Raw genomic sequence first — 18,000 nt, 5'->3', positions numbered from 1 at the left:
CTTTTCTGTTAGTATGTATTTTTGTATGTGTGTTTACAAACCTCATCTCAATTGTCTTTTTCTGGAAACCATTAGCAAAGTGAAATGTTTGTTGTATGTAACAGCAACAGTTTCATCTTATTCAACTTTCCAAATAAGGTATTTAATTATTCATTATTGTTGATGAAGAAATTAATTCATCAGACATTTAGAAGTAAACTAAAGCTTTATGCAATCTCTGGATCATCCCAGAATATGCTAGTGCCATGTTATACACAATTTTCCCTACCCATTCACCATATAAGTTTTGTTGCATACCAGAGCATCATTTGTAGTAGTTGTTGTTGATTATATTTATGTACAATGTTTTACTTTAATGTTACAGTTAAATTGTATGAAATCATTAAAAGCCAACATATTATCATTCTTTATCTAAAATATTAGTGCAAAATCTGGTCTTGACTTCAGCAGCTGGGACGAGTTTTATTTAACATATACAGAATAGCTTTGTTTGAATCTGCATAAAAGTACGTAAGACGATAAGTACAGATGAATAGTAGTTTGAATAGGAATGATATAAGCCTCTCTGACTTGCTGTAGCTAATACAGCTTATGGAATTGCACGCAGCCAAACATTTTATTTAAGAAATGAGTTGCTTTTCTGTTGAAAATTTGGTTATTGTGTACTGTATATATTTTTTACTTTTGTTTGTAATCCTAGGTACTTAACTCTGCTTGGGATATATATTTGTAGGGGTCAAGGGCACCTTCATGCGTCTGTGAATGCTTTTGAGGGTCTGTTGTTGTTTGGAGGGGAAAGTTGCTTTATGGATTTACCTCTCTACCCACTGATAAACTTTAGAAATATGTGCTGTAGTCTTTGTAAAGACTCTGTTTGTTTATTTAGATTGAATTTTAACATAGATCTCCCTTATTTGAAGGACGCACACTGCGTATGATGATACGCATTTAACACGGCACCATCATGTCAGGTATGATATTAACCTCATTTGATTACAAAGTTTAACATCAATAATTTAGATTACTGTAAGTTTATAGCTACATGCATTTACTTATTTGGTGTCTTGGTTGTTCTCATGGTGAGATATTATTTAACCATCAAAACATGGAAAACAGTAGATCAGCTGTGCTCCCGTAGCCATTAGATGTACAGTACTGGCCTGACAAAAGTGTAAATGTAAGCAAAGTTGTTTTGGTATTAGCTTGTGTAGTTAATGGTGCTATGCATATTTTGTGATGTATCACTATTGCATCTCGGGTAGAATAATGCTTTTAATTTTTTTCTCTGATTATTGTCAGCTTATTTCAGTGTTGCTTCTCGTTGTATGTTGATAAAATACATAATAAAGTTTATGTTGGTAATCAGTAAATTACTAGGTATTTTTTCCAGATAAAACAGACACCTGTGTGTATATATATATATATATATATGAAGACTGTGTGGAAGTCGAGAACATTATCTCGGAAAGCAAAAATGGGTATGTTTGAAGGAATAGTGGTTCCAACAATGTTGTATGGTTGCGAGGCGTGGGCTATGGATAGAGTTGTGCACAGGAGGATGGATGTGCTGGAAATGAGATGTTTGAGGACAATGTGTGGTGTGAGGTGGTTTGATCGAGTGAGTAACGTAAGGGTAAGAGAGATGTGTGGAAATAAAAAGAGCGTGGTTGAGAGAGCAGAAGAGGGTGTTTTGAAGTGGTTTGGGCACATGGAGAGAATGAGTGAGGAAAGATTGACCAAGAGGATATATGTGTCGGAGGTGGAGGGAACGAGGAGAAGAGGGAGACCAAATTGGAGGTGGAAAGATGGAGTGAAAAAGATTTTGTGTGATCGGGGCCTGAACATGCAGGAGGGTGAAAGGAGGGCAAGGAATAGAGTGAATTGGAGCGATGTGGTATACCGGGGTTAACGTGCTGTCAGTGGATTGAATCAAGGCATGTGAAGCGTCTGGGGTAAACCATGGAAAGCTGTGTAGGTATGTATATTTGCGTGTGTGGACGTATGTATATACATGTGTATGGGGGCGGGGGTTGGGCCATTTCTTTCGTCTGTTTCCTTGCGCTACCTCGCAAACGCGGGAGACAGCGACAAAGTAAAAAAAAAAAAATATATATAATATATATTTTTTTTTTTTTTTTTTTCATACTATTCGCTATTTCCCGCGATAGCGAGGTAGCGTTAAGAACAGAGGACTGGGCCTTTGAGGGAACATCCTCACCTGGACCTCTTCTCTGTTCCTTCTTTTGGAAAATTAAAAAAAAATTAAAAAAACAGCATATATATATATATATATATATATATATATATATATATATATATATATATACTTATAAAAAGTTATAATGCATGCATACATACCAGCCAAAGTGCCTGGCTTTTCCCTGGCTGAAATCATTTTGATTTTCCTGTACTGTACCTGTCTTCTACATTTTGCTATTAAAAGAATGTACTTTGATTTTCTCCAAATTTGAAGTCTTCTGCATTTTGCTGTTAATAGAATGGACTTTAATTCTCACCAAATTTTAAAAATCATACCAAGGGGACACCCTTAAGGTCCCCTTTGTATGCATATAAAGTTTCCAGTTTCTGGCTTTCATTATCATTGGGCAGTGGTGCTGACAAAGAGACAGATGCCATATTAAAAAATGGAGGGGCTCCCCACTGATTCCAGGGACTGCCCCTTCAAGCCAGCCCTGCTCATTCCAAGGGCTGCCTTCCAGGTTCTCCCTCCTCCCTACCCATTCCATGGACTTCCCGTTCAGGCTTGCCATGCTTATCCTAGAAACTTCCCCTCCAGGCTTTCCCTGCTCATTCCAAGGACTGTCCCAGGACTACCCCCCCTAGGCCTACCCTGCTACGGCATCTGCAAAAAGATTGTAAACCCCCCCCCCCCCCTGTATACTTTCAGAGGCAATACATGGTTAAGGCTTATTGTGGGTAAAAGCATCTTAACATCTGGTTGTTGAGACTAGTGTTTCTAATGGTTTGGCAGGAACTTCACATTGGGAATTTTGCCATTGGGTGCTGTATTTCTTTCATCTGTGCTTCAGTGTTGTTGGCTCTTACCTTTCTGAGGAGAAGGAACCCCGAACTTTCCTTCTGGAAGCAAGAAAATGTGGATGTACGTTAGATTTGTAGATGCACTGGGTGCTCAGCACAGCATGATCTGGGGGCTTCTTCTTACAATGCCTCATCATTGTCTCACCTCATTCAGGAGATCAAAAAACTGTAGACCCAAAACATGGACTTAGAATACTTCAAGAACCTTTCAGTTCTGTGCCCAGACATCTGCAGATTAGGAATCCAGGCCAAAGAAGAGATGATAGATTATTTGAATATGAGTGTGACATTGTCTTTGAAAATGTATAGGGAAGTGGACAAGGTTTTTCTTTTTTTTTTTTTTCTTCTTTTTGTATGGACACTGTTTATACCACGGACTACCCCCAAACTCACATTGTTCATTCCTAGGACAACCCCTCCAGGCCCACACTGCTTATCCTAGGGACTGTAACCCTTGTTATGCTGACAAATGCATTTACATGCCAGAAAGCATTTGACTGTTTTGTGTAGGAGGCTGATTAAGTAGCTGGAATAACAGGGATAAGGGGAAGACTAATTTGATGGAGAGATTATCACAATGGAAGGGAAGAAAGGATGCATGACTGAGGAGATTTCTTGAAATGTGTCAAGGCCAGTAGCAGAGTTCTGCAGAATTCTTTTCTGGAACTATTGCTTTTCTTTATTAATGTAAATTACTTGCCAGATGATATGGCCTCATCAGAATAAGTTAGCAGATGATGCAAAGGTTATGACAGAGGCAAAAAGGATAGAATATGTGTAAATGACTCATCAGAAGTTATGGTCTCATATCTGAATATGATTGCAGGTGATGCAAAGGTCATGAGAATAATGAAAAGTGAAAAATTACATCTTTGCAAGGGAACCTTGACATAGTCAAAATTTGGTCTCATACTTAGTAGGTGAAGTTCAACTTGAGAAATTTAAAGTTGAGGTTGGGTCACAATGGAAGAAGGTGATGATATGAATGTCATCTAGCAGGAAATAATCTGCAGGAATCTTTTTAATCATCAATTAATAGTTACCAATTTGGACTGTATAGGGAAGGAGTTTAACATTCTTTGGGACCTACCTCTTGAACATTTTCTATTATCGTACAGCTTTATAGATTTATGTATGCTGTCTGTATTGACCATGTTATCAGTCATTCTGTTCCATTCATCCACCTCTCTTATACTCTAAAAGTACTTTTTACATCTTTTTTTTTTACAAGTTTCACGCAAAATTTCATTCCATATCTTCTGGTTGCTTGATCCTTACATCTCTCATAGAACTATTCACTGTCCATATCATTGATTTGTTTTAAGAATCAAAAGCTGTTATCTGGATACCCCTCACTTCTCTTTTCCAAAATGGGTAATGTTAAAGCCTCTTTTTGGTACCATCTTTGTTGCTTTCCCCTGGACCTTCTCTGTTAGCTCATCGTTCTTCTTTAGATATTGTGACCAGACTTGAGAAGCATAACCTAGTTTTTCCATTATATAGGATATGAATAGCTTACTAAATATTTCCTTGTCCTTTTACTTTAAAGCTGTTTAGAAGTATACAGTTTGTCTCCTCAGCTCTTCTCCTAACTAGGGAATCTGGCATGAGGTGAGAGACCTGGAAGTAGTTGTCCCTTACCTGTCACCAAAGTTCCACTTTAGGAGAGTAGTTGAGGAAAACAAATGTCTTCTAGGAAATATTAGAATTGCTTTTATGCACATGTCTATCTATCTATATCTCTGATGCCTATTTTCTCAAGGAAATCCCATCAAAGTGGTGGCCATGGCAAATGAGTCTCCAGTTATCCCTGTCCTTACATGCCTCCCTCACTTACACCATTCCATACATTCTTTTCCCTTCTCTCTCCCTTCTGTACTCCTCCGATCTGTTTCGCCATGCCACAGGTGGTTTTCCTCTCACATAAACCCCTTTAATCTTACTATCATGTACTCCTTGTAAACTTTCTATCCTGCATTCTTTCTTCAAGCCCAAACCACCTCAAAGTATTTCGTTTCACCCACTTTACCACTCCGCAGTTCATTCCCTTGGCATTCCCTGTTTGACCAAATTTCCCATCACCCCTTCATTACTCTCTTCATCCCATCTCATCATACCCCATGCTTCTCTCAAATAACTCATTTCCACAGCCTGAATTCTTGACTCCTGTGACCTCAAGTATATGGATAAGGAAACTGTTCATATCCACAATAAGGCCAAAATTTCTCAAGTTTGGTCCATGCACCAAAAGAAACTAAGATAGAAAATAGAAAAGTTGCACAGGAGAGGATCAAAGATGATACCAGAATTAAGTTAGTGAGTTACAAGGAAAGGCTAGAGCTCTTAATTTGCCCATCTTGTTCCAGTTCACTCTGTTCCCTGCATGCCCCATGATTTAATGGACTAATAGGGGGAAGGGTTGCCTGTTACTGCTGAAAGTCCATTAAATCGAATGTCACATATTTCTTTTCCCCATTTAAGTTCACACGCTGTCTTTTAGATTCTCTGTCTGCAGGATTTAGTATGTAGTATGATAGTTGGATGGTGGGCACCCGGCAGTGTGGGAACATTCGCCAGGCAGTTGGAGGCAGGAGTCAGGCTGAGATAGAGGTGATGCCTCCCCTCTCTTATAAAAGGATACTTCTTTATGATATAGATAGGAACAGGAGTCAGACTGAAATAGAGGTGATGCCTTCCCTGTCCTATGAAAGGATACTTCTTTATAATATAGATAGGACAGACTACCTGCTTTCATTGCACCTCTTACATGATGCAGTGAGTGGGATTTGAACCCATGTGGAAAATCCCAGTTATGGCTAGGCTGCTCACCTTCTTCAGGACATGGGGCATACCCAATGAAATCACCTTAGACAGGGGAACCAATCAAGACAGAGAGGAGATGAAGTTTTCTACAGAAATGAAGAATCATGGCGTGCATCTCCTTAGCCCAGTTCCCCAGTCCAGTGGATGTGCCAAAGTGGGATACTTCTTTATGATATAGATAGGAACAGGAGTCAGACTGAAATAGAGGTGATGCCTTCCCTGTCCTATGAAAGGATACTTCTTTATAATATAGATAGGACAGACTACCTGCTTTCATTGCACCTCTTACATGATGCAGTGAGTGGGATTTGAACCCATGTGGAAAATCCCAGTTATGGCTAGGCTGCTCACCTTCTTCAGGACATGGGGCATACCCAATGAAATCACCTTAGACAGGGGAACCAATCAAGACAGAGAGGAGATGAGAAGTTTTCTACAGAAATGAAGAATCATGGCATGCATCTCCTTAGCCCAGTTCCCCAATCCAATGGATGTGCCAAAGCAGTGGTAAAGGCAGCCAAATGGGTTTTGTGAGGCAGCATGAGTGTTGGAGGTAGCCTGCATAACAGCAAAGCGACTCAGGCTATGCTCCAATATCTCAACACCCCTCTAAGAGAAGGGGATAAGTCACCCACACAGCTAGCAGCAGGAAGACAGTTGCGAGATGGTGTCCTGGCGCCCTGGCAACATTATCTGATAAACTGGCGATGGAGAACTGCTTTGCGAAACAGGGAGTGGCCCATAGCAGTGAGCCAGGCTTGCATGCAGGGCGGCCCAGCAGGTGATGCTGCTACGCTGCACTAGCTGTCCGTGGGCACCCTGTCTGCATGCAGGACATCACTTTGAAGGTGTGGGACAGGTCGGGCATGGTAGTAGAGGTGAAGCCACATAGTCAATACTGAGTGAAGCTGGACGGCAGTGGCTGCCTGTCTTTGCTAAACCAATATTTTCTATCTCCCATGGTTTCACTGATCCCCTCGATGCCCATGGGTCAAGGGGAGTACCCACCAGCAGCAGCTTCGTCCCTAGTTGTGGCACCACCCAGCCTAAGGCGGTGGTGCCCTCACCATGTGAGACACCGCCCCAAACTTTTGCAAGATTATGTTTGTGGTGGCTCCTGTGAAGAGTGAACACACTAATTTATGTCATTTTTGTTCTGCTCACATGTAAAAGAAGTGTATTGTTGCTGAGCAGTGATTAGTGTATATATTTGCCATATGCTTTCTCAAATTTTGATTTCATTCTCTTTGTTGTTTTCTTGTTTTTAGTTTTGCTTTTGTTATAACATAATGTCTTATTTAGTTACCAAACACTCATGAGGGGGTGTAGGGTTTAGTGTGTGGTATGATAGTTTGGTGGCAGGTACCTGGCAGCATGGGAACACTTGCCAGGCAGTTGGAGCCAAGAGTTAGGCTGAGATTGAAAGGATACTTCTTTATGATAAAATGAGGACAGACTATCTGCTTTCATTGCATCTCTTACAATCACTTGATGCCATTTTGAATTGGTAAGGATTTCAATTGGTAAGGATTTCAAAATTATTTAATGAATAAAGTCACAATTCTGAAATATCAGATACTTTCTGTATGCAACCTGACCATGATAGCTTGAGGCACATTTAGACCAAACAAAGCGAATGTACCCCACGCTACCAAAAATAAGTGTGATATGAAATGCAAATGGATTTGTATGTAGCATTTATGGATCTGGAGAAGGCATATGATAGAGTTGATAGAGATGCTCTGTGGAAGGTATTAAGAATATATGGTGTGGGAGGCAAGTTGTTAGAAGCAGTGAAAAGTTTTTATCGAGGATGTAAGGCATGTGTACGTGTAGGAAGAGAGGAAAGTGATTGGTTCTCAGTGAATGTAGGTTTGCGGCAGGGGTGTGTGATGTCTCCATGGTTGTTTAATTTGTTTATGGATGGGGTTATTAGGGAGGTAAATGCAAGAGTCTTGGAAAGAGGGGCAAGTATGAAGTCTGTTGGGGATGAGAGAGCTTGGGAAGTGAGTCAGTTGTTGTTCGCTGATGATACAGCGCTGGTGGCGGATTCATGTGAGAAACTGCAGAAGCTGGTGACTGAGTTTGGTAAAGTGTGTGGAAGAAGAAAGTTAAGAGTAAATGTGAATAAGAGCAAGGTTATTAGGTACAGTAGGGTTGAGGGTCAAGTCAATTGGGAGGTGAGTTTGAATGGTGAAAAACTGGAGGAAGTGAAGTGTTTTAGATATCTGGGAGTGGATCTGTCAGCGGATGGAACCATGGAAGCGGAAGTGGATCATAGGGTGGGGGAGGGGGCGAAAATTTTGGGAGCCTTGAAAAATGTGTGGAAGTCGAGAACATTATCCCGGAAAGCAAAATGGGTATGTTTGAAGGAATAGTAGTTCCAACAATGTTGTATGGTTGCGAGGCATGGGCTATGGATAGAGTTGTGCGCAGGAGGATGGATGTGCTGGAAATGAGATGTTTGAGGACAATGTGTGGTGTGAGGTGGTTTGATCGAGTAAGTAACGTAAGGGTAAGAGAGATGTGTGGAAATAAAAAGAGCGTGGTTGAGAGAGCAGAAGAGGGTGTTTTAAAATGGTTTGGGCACATGGAGAGAATGAGTGAGGAAAGATTGACCAAGAGGATATATGTGTCGGAGGTGGAGGGAACGAGGAGAAGAGGGAGACCAAATTGGAGGTGGAAAGATGGAGTGAAAAAGATTTTGTGTGATCGGGGCCTGAACATGCAGGAGGGTGAAAGGAGGGCAAGGAATAGAGTGAATTGGAGCGATGTGGTATACAGGGGTTGACGTGCTGTCAGTGGATTGAATCAAGGCATGTGAAGCGTCGGGGTAAACCATGGAAAGCTGTGTAGGTATGTATATTTGTGTGTGTGGACGTGTGTATGTACATGTGTATGGGGGGGGTTGGGCCATTTCTTTCGTCTGTTTCCTTGCGCTACCTCGCAAACGCGGGAGACAGCGACAAAGTATAAAAAAAAAAAAAAAAAAAAAAAATGAAATGCACATGTTGCGCATTTGAGATTTTAGAATTTTTTGAAATTGGGTCTGTTAAATCAAGGGAAGTGGCAAAGTATAATAGAATATATCTGTTATTTTTATATTTATGTATTATACTTTGTCGCTGTCTCCCGCGTTAGCGAGGTAGCGCAAGGAAACAGACGAAAGAATGGCTCAACCCACCCACATACACATGTATATACATACATGTCCACACATGCACATATACATACCTATACATCTCAATGTATACATATATATACACACGCAGACAGTGTGAATTGTGTGCATGTGTATATATGTATGTGTCTGTGTGTGTATATATATGTGTACATTGATATGTATGGGTATGTATATTTGTGTGTGTGGACGTGTATGCAAATACATGTGTATGGGGGTGGGTTGGGCCATTTCTTTCGTCTGTTTCCTTGTTTTTTTTTTGTTTTTTTTTTTTCTTCAAAAGAAGGAACAGAGGGGGCCAGGTGAGGATATTCCAAAAAGGCCCAGTCCTCTGTTCTTAACGCTACCTCGCTAACGCGGGAAATGGCGAATAGTTAAAAAGAAAGAAATATTATATAATATATATATTATATATATATATATATATATATATTATTTATTTATTTATTATACTTTGTCGCTGTCTCCCGCGTTTGCGAGGTAGCGCAAGAAACAGACGAAAGAAATGGCCCAACCCCCCCTATACACATGTATATACATACGTCCACACACGCAAATATACATACCTACACAGCTTTCCATGGTTTACCCCAGACGCTTCACATGCCTTGCTTCAATCCACTGACAGCACGTCAACCCGGTATACCACATCGCTCCAATTCACTCTATTCCTTGCCCTCCTTTCACCCTCCTGCATGTTCAGGCCCCGATCACACAAATCTTTTTCACTCCATCTTTCCACCTCCAATTTGGTCTCCCTCTTCTCCTTGTTCCCTCCACCTCCGACACATATATCCTCTTGGTCAATCTTTCCTCACTCATTCCCCTCCATGTGCCCAAACCACTTCAAAACACCCTCTTCTGCTCTCTCAACCACGCTCTTTTTATTTCCACACATCTCTCTTACCCTTACGTTACTCACTCGATCAAACCACCTCACACCACACATTGTCCTCAAACATCTCATTTCCAGCACATCCATCCCCCTGCGCACAACTCTATCCATAGCCCACGCCTCGCAACCATACAACATTGTTGGAACCACTATTCCTTCAAACATACCCATTTTTGCTTTCCGAGATAATGTTCTCGACTTCCACACATTCTTCAAGGCCCCCAGAAATTTTTGCCCCCTCCCCCACCCTATGATCCACTTCCGCTTCCATGGTTCCATCCGCTGCCAGATCCACTCCCAGATATCTAAAACACTTCACTTCCTCCAGTTTTTCTCCATTCAAACTCACCTCCCAATTGACTTGACCCTGAACCCTACTGTACCTTAATAACATTGCTCTTATTCACATTTACTCTTAACTTTCTTCTTCCACACACTTTACCAAACTCAGTCACCAGCTTCTGCAGTTTCTCACATGAATCAGCCACCAGCGCTGTATCATCAGCGAACAACAACTGACTCACTTCCCAAGCTCTCTCATCCCCAACAGACTTCATACTTGCCCCTCTTTCCAAAACTCTTGCATTTACCTCCCTAACAACCCCATCCATAAACAAATTAAACAACCATGGAGACATCACACACCCCTGCCGCAAACCTACATTCACTGAGAACCAATCACTTCCTCTCTTCCTACACGTACACATGCCTTACATCCTCGATAAAAACTTTTCACTGCTTCTAACAACTTTCCTCCCACACCATATATTTTTAATACCTTCCACAGAGCATCTCTATCAACTCTATCATATGCCTTCTCCAGATCCATAAATGCTACATACAAACATTTGCTTTTCTAAGTATTTCTCCCAAAACACTCTTCAAAGCAAACACGATCCACACATCCTCTTACCACTTCTGAAACCACACTGCTCTTCCCAATCTGATGCTTTGTACATGCCTTCACCCTCTCAATCAATACCCTCCCATATAATTTACCAGGAATACTCAACAAACTTATACCTCTGTATAATTTGAGCACTCACTCTTATCCCCTTTGCCTTTGTACAATGGCACTATGCACACATTCCGCCAATCCTCAGGCACCTCACCATGAGTCATACATACATTAAATAACCTTACCAACCAGTCAACAATACAGTCACCCCCTTTTTTAATAACTTCCACTGCAATACCATCCAACCTGCTGCCTTGCCGGCTTTCATCTTCCCTAAAGCTTTCACTAAACCCCTTCTCTGTTTACCAAATCATTTTCCCAACCCTCTCACTTTGCACACCACCTCGACCAAAACACCCTATATCTGCCACTCTATCATCAAACACATTCAACAAACCTTCAAATACTCACTCCATCTCCTTCTCACATCACCACTACTTGTTATCACCTCCCCATTTGCGCCCTTCACTGAAGTTCCCATTTGCTCCCTTGTCTTACGCACTTTATTTACCTCCTTCCAGAACATCTTTTTATTCTCCCTAAAATTTAATGATACTCTCTCCCCCCAACTCTCATTTCCCCTTTTTTTCACCTCTTGCCCCTTTCTTTGCCCCTCCTGTCTCTTTCTTTTATACATCTCCCACTCAATTGCTTTTTTTTCCCTCCCAAAAAATCGTCCCAAATCCCTCTCTCTTCTCTTTCCCTAATACTTTACTTCTTCATCCCACCACCCCACTACCCTTTCAAATCCCCACCTCCCCTCTTCTCATGCCACAAGATCTTTTGCGCAATCCTAAATACATCCCATTCCCCCCCCACCCCCCTTACTTCCATTGTTCTCACCTTTTTCCTTTCTGTACTAGTCTTTTCCTGGAAATTCCTCAAAACAGGTCTCCTTCTCAAGCTCATTATTTCTCACCACCCTCTTCCCCCCCAACTTTTCACCCTTTTTTTTCTAAAAACCCCCTTAAAACTTTCCCCCTTACCCTCCACAAGAAAATGATCAAAACCCCTCCATTGCACCCCCTCAGCACTTTAACAAAAAAAGTCCCTCTTTTCGCCCCCCTGTCAATTAACACTTAATCCAAAAACCGCCCGGGGCCATCTCCCCTACTTACATGGTATATTTAATGTATATCTCGCTTTTAAACCAGGTTTTTCCCAAATTTCATCAGCCTTTTTTTCAGCACATAAATCTACAAGCTCTTCACCATTTCCATTTACAACACTGAACACCCCATGTATACCAAATTTTTCCCTCAATGCCACATTTCTCACCTTTCATTCAAACCAAACCCCTTTACTTGACCCGGTCCCCGTGCATCAAAAAAACCCCTAACCACCCCATTCCCGCTGCTCCCAAAAACACTTGCCTCTCTTGTTTTTTCTTCGGCCCATTTCCCGGTTAGGAGGTAGCGTTTTAAAAAACAGAGGACTGGGCCTTTTTTGGAATATCCTCACCTGGCCCCCCCCTGTTCCCCTTTTTTTGGAAAAAGGGAAAAAAAAAAAAAAACGAGGGGGGGAGGGTTTCCAGCCCCCCGCTCCCTCCCCTTTTAGTGCCTTCTACGACACGCAGGGGGGAAAACGTGGGAAGTATCCTTAAAAAACCCCCATCCCCAGGGGGTTAATTATATAATATATATATATAAAATATATATTTTATATATTTATAATATATATATATATATTAAAATATATTTTATAATATATATTTTTTCTTTCAAAATATTCGCCATTTCCCGCTTAGCGAGGTAGCCGGGTTTAAAAACAGAGGACTGGGCCTTTTTTGGAATATCCTCACCGGCCCCCTCTGTTCCTTTTTTTTGGGAAAATTTAAAAAAAAAAAAGGGGGGGAGGATTTCCAGCCCCCCCCTCCCTCCCCTTTTTGTCGCCTTCCGACACGCAGGGAAAACGTGGGGAAATATTCTTAATCCCCAAACCCCCAGGGTTATTAGGTACAGTAGGGTTGAGGGTCAAGTCAATTGGGAGGTGAGTTTGAATGGTGAAAAACTGGAGGAAGTGAAGTGTTTTAGATATCTGGGAGTGGATCTGTCAGCGGATGGAACCATGGAAGCGGAAGTGGATCATAGGGTGGGGGAGGGGGCGAAAATTTTGGGAGCCTTGAAAAATGTGTGGAAGTCGAGAACATTATCCCGGAAAGCAAAAATGGGTATGTTTGAAGGAATAGTAGTTCCAACAATGTTGTATGGTTGCGAGGCATGGGCTATGGATAGAGTTGTGCGCAGGAGGATGGATGTGCTGGAAATGAGATGTTTGAGGACAATGTGTGGTGTGAGGTGGTTTGATCGAGTAAGTAACGTAAGGGTAAGAGAGATGTGTGGAAATAAAAAGAGCGTGGTTGAGAGAGCAGAAGAGGGTGTTTTAAAATGGTTTGGGCACATGGAGAGAATGAGTGAGGAAAGATTGACCAAGAGGATATATGTGTCGGAGGTGGAGGGAACGAGGAGAAGAGGGAGACCAAATTGGAGGTGGAAAGATGGAGTGAAAAAGATTTTGTGTGATCGGGGCCTGAACATGCAGGAGGGTGAAAGGAGGGCAAGGAATAGAGTGAATTGGAGCGATGTGGTATACAGGGGTTGACGTGCTGTCAGTGGATTGAATCAAGGCATGTGAAGCGTCCGGGGTAAACCATGGAAAGCTGTGTAGGTATGTATATTTGTGTGTGTGGACGTGTGTATGTACATGTGTATGGGGGGGGTTGGGCCATTTCTTTCGTCTGTTTCCTTGCGCTACCTCGCAAACGCGGGAGACAGCGACAAAGTATAAAAAAAAAAAAAAAAAAAAAAAATGAAATGCACATGTTGCGGCATTTGAGATTTTAGAATTTTTTGAAATTGGGTCTGTTAAATCAAGGGAAGTGGCAAAGTATAATAGAATATATCTGTTATTTTTATATTTATGTATTATACTTTGTCGCTGTCTCCCGCGTTAGCGAGGTAGCGCAAGGAAACAGACGAAAGAATGGCTCAACCCACCCACATACACATGTATATACATACATGTCCACACATGCACATATACATACCTATACATCTCAATGTATACATATATATACACACGCAGACAGTGTGAATTGTGTGCATGTGTATATATGTATGTGTCTGTGTGTGTATATATATGTGTACATTGAGATGTATGGGTATGTATATTTGTGTGTGTGGACGTGTATGCATATACATGTGTATGGGGGTGGGTTGGGCCATTTCTTTCGTCTGTTTCCTTGTTTTTTTTTGTTTTTTTTTTCTTCAAAAGAAGGAACAGAGGGGGCCAGGTGAGGATATTCCAAAAAAGGCCCAGTCCTCTGTTCTTAACGCTACCTCGCTAACGCGGGAAATGGCGAATAGTGTAAAAGAAAGAAAGAATATATATATATATATATATATATATATATATATATATATATATATTTATTTATTTATTATACTTTGTCGCTGTCTCCCGCGTTTGCGAGGTAGCGCAAGGAAACAGACGAAAGAAATGGCCCAACCCCCCCCCTACACATGTATATACATACGTCCACACACGCAAATATACATACCTACACAGCTTTCCATGGTTTACCCCAGACGCTTCACATGCCTTGCTTCAATCCACTGACAGCACGTCAACCCCGGTATACCACATCGCTCCAATTCACTCTATTCCTTGCCCTCCTTTCACCCTCCTGCATGTTCAGGCCCCGATCACACAAAATCTTTTTCACTCCATCTTTCCACCTCCAATTTGGTCTCCCTCTTCTCCTTGTTCCCTCCACCTCCGACACATATATCCTCTTGGTCAATCTTTCCTCACTCATCCTCTCCATGTGCCCAAACCACTTCAAAACACCCTCTTCTGCTCTCTCAACCACGCTCTTTTTATTTCCACACATCTCTCTTACCCTTACGTTACTCACTCGATCAAACCACCTCACACCACACATTGTCCTCAAACATCTCATTTCCAGCACATCCATCCTCCTGCGCACAACTCTATCCATAGCCCACGCCTCGCAACCATACAACATTGTTGGAACCACTATTCCTTCAAACATACCCATTTTTGCTTTCCGAGATAATGTTCTCGACTTCCACACATTCTTCAAGGCCCCCAGGATTTTCGCCCCCTCCCCCACCCTATGATCCACTTCCGCTTCCATGGTTCCATCCGCTGCCAGATCCACTCCCAGATATCTAAAACACTTCACTTCCTCCAGTTTTTCTCCATTCAAACTCACCTCCCAATTGACTTGACCCTGAACCCTACTGTACCTAATAACATTGCTCTTATTCACATTTACTCTTAACTTTCTTCTTCCACACACTTTTCCAAACTCAGTCACCAGCTTCTGCAGTTTCTCACATGAATCAGCCACCAGCGCTGTATCATCAGCGAACAACAACTGACTCACTTCCCAAGCTCTCTCATCCCCAACAGACTTCATACTTGCCCCTCTTTCCAAAACTCTTGCATTTACCTCCCTAACAACCCCATCCATAAAGAAATTAAACAACCATGGAGACATCACACACCCCTGCCGCAAACCTACATTCACTGAGAACCAATCACTTTCCTCTCTTCCTACACGTACACATGCCTTACATCCTCGATAAAAACTTTTCACTGCTTCTAACAACTTTCCTCCCACACCATATATTCTTAATACCTTCCACAGAGCATCTCTATCAACTCTATCATATGCCTTCTCCAGATCCATAAATGCTACATACAAATCCATTTGCTTTTCTAAGTATTTCTCACATACACTCTTCAAAGCAAACACCTGATCCACACATCCTCTACCACTTCTGAAACCACACTGCTCTTCCCCAATCTGATGCTTTGTACATGCCTTCACCCTCTCAATCAATACCCTCCCATATAATTTACCAGGAATACTCAACAAACTTATACCTCTGTATAATTTGAGCACTCACTCTTATCCCCTTTGCCTTTGTACAATGGCACTATGCACACATTCCGCCAATCCTCAGGCACCTCACCATGAGTCATACATACATTAAATAACCTTACCAACCAGTCAACAATACAGTCACCCCCTTTTTTAATAACTTCCACTGCAATACCATCCAAACCTGCTGCCTTGCCGGCTTTCATCTTCCGTAAAGCTTTCACTACCTCTTCTCTGTTTACCAAATCATTTTCCCTAACCCTCTCACTTTGCACACCACCTCGACCAAAACACCCTATATCTGCCACTCTATCATCAAACACATTCAACAAACCTTCAAAATACTCACTCCATCTCCTTCTCACATCACCACTACTTGTTATCACCTCCCCATTTGCGCCCTTCACTGAAGTTCCCATTTGCTCCCTTGTCTTACGCACTTTATTTACCTCCTTCCAGAACATCTTTTTATTCTCCCTAAAATTTAATGATACTCTCTCACCCCAACTCTCATTTGCCCTTTTTTTCACCTCTTGCACCTTTCTCTTGACCTCCTGTCTCTTTCTTTTATACATCTCCCACTCAATTGCATTTTTTCCCTGCAAAAATCGTCCAAATGCCTCTCTCTTCTCTTTCACTAATACTCTTACTTCTTCATCCCACCACTCACTACCCTTTCTAATCAACCCACCTCCCACTCTTCTCATGCCACAAGCATCTTTTGCGCAATCCCTAAATACATCCCATTCCTCCCCCACTCCCCTTACTTCCATTGTTCTCACCTTTTTCCATTCTGTACTCAGTCTCTCCTGGTACTTCCTCACACAGGTCTCCTTCTCAAGCTCACTTACTCTCACCACCCTCTTCACCCCAACATTCACTCTTCTTTTCTGAAAACCCATACAAATCTTCACCTTAGCCTCCACAAGATAATGATCAGACATCCCTCCAGTTGCACCTCTCAGCACATTAACATCCAAAAGTCCCTCTTTCGCACGCCTGTCAATTAACACGTAATCCAATAACGCTCTCTGGCCATCTCTCCTACTTACATAAGTATACTTATGTATATCTCGCTTTTTAAACCAGGTATTCCCAATCATCAGTCCTTTTTCAGCACATAAATCTACAAGCTCTTCACCATTTCCATTTACAACACTGAACACCCCATGTATACCAATTATTCCCTCAACTGCCACATTACTCACCTTTGCATTCAAATCACCCATCACTATGACCCGGTCTCGTGCATCAAAACCACTAACACACTCATTCAGCTGCTCCCAAAACACTTGCCTCTCTTGATCTTTCTTCGCCATTTCCCGCGTTAGCGAGGTAGCGTTAAGAACAGAGGACTGGGCCTTTTTTGGAATATCCTCACCTGGCCCCCTCTGTTCCTTCTTTTGGAAAATGAAAAAAAAAACGAGAGGGGAGGATTTCCAGCCCCCCGCTCCCTCCCCTTTTAGTCGCCTTCTACGACACGCAGGGAATACGTGGGAAGTATCCTTAATCCCCTATCCCCAGGGATAATATATATATATATATATATATATATATATATATATATATATATATATATATATATATATATATATATATATATATATATATATATTTCTTTCTTTCAAACTATTCGCCATTTCCCGCATTAGCGAGGTAGTGGTAAGAACAGAGGACTGGGCCTTTTTTGGAATATCCTCACCTGGCCCCCTCTGTTCCTTCTTTTGGAAAATTAAAAAAGAAAACGAGAGGGGAGGATTTCCAGCCCCCGCTCCCTCCCCTTTTAGTCGCCTTCTCCGACACGCAGGGAATACGTGGGAAGTATTCTTAATCCCCTATCCCCAGGGTTATTAGGTACAGTAGGGTTGAGGGTCAAGTCAATTGGGAGGTGAGTTTGAATGGAGAAAAACTGGAGGAAGTGAAGTGTTTTAGATATCTGGGAGTGAATCTGGCAGCGGATGGAACCATGGAAGCGGAAGTGGATCATAGGGTGGGGGAGGGGGCGAAAATTCTGGGAGCTTTGAAGAATGTGTGGAAGTCGAGAACATTATCTCGGAAAGCAAAAATGGGTATGTTTGAAGGAATAGTGGTTCCAACAATGTTGTATGGTTGCGAGGCGTGGGCTATGGATAGAGTTGTGCGCAGGAGGATGGATGTGCTGGAAATGAGAT

At 41.9% G+C, this 18,000-nt stretch overlaps 1 protein-coding gene across 5 annotated transcripts in view; it reads left to right on the top strand.

Annotated features, from left to right (window-relative positions):
• Positions 1–18,000, top strand: part of LOC139750980 (uncharacterized) — a 96,349-nt gene that overhangs the window by 55,761 nt on the left and 22,588 nt on the right. For 3 of the 5 annotated variants that reach the window (XM_071665983.1, XM_071665985.1, XM_071665986.1), the window contains exon 11: positions 921–971. The exons of the other annotated variants lie outside the window; for them this stretch is intronic. In XM_071665983.1, the coding sequence (XP_071522084.1) occupies positions 921–971 (51 nt within the window). The remainder of the gene's footprint in view (positions 1–920; positions 972–18,000) is intronic. 5 annotated transcript variants of the gene reach the window in all.

This window comes from Panulirus ornatus, chromosome 10 (genome assembly GCF_036320965.1).
Source record: "Panulirus ornatus isolate Po-2019 chromosome 10, ASM3632096v1, whole genome shotgun sequence".
Taxonomy (NCBI): domain Eukaryota; kingdom Metazoa; phylum Arthropoda; class Malacostraca; order Decapoda; family Palinuridae; genus Panulirus; species Panulirus ornatus.
The sequence above is the reverse complement of the archived record's forward strand: the minus strand, read 5'-3'. Positions and strand labels throughout refer to the sequence as shown.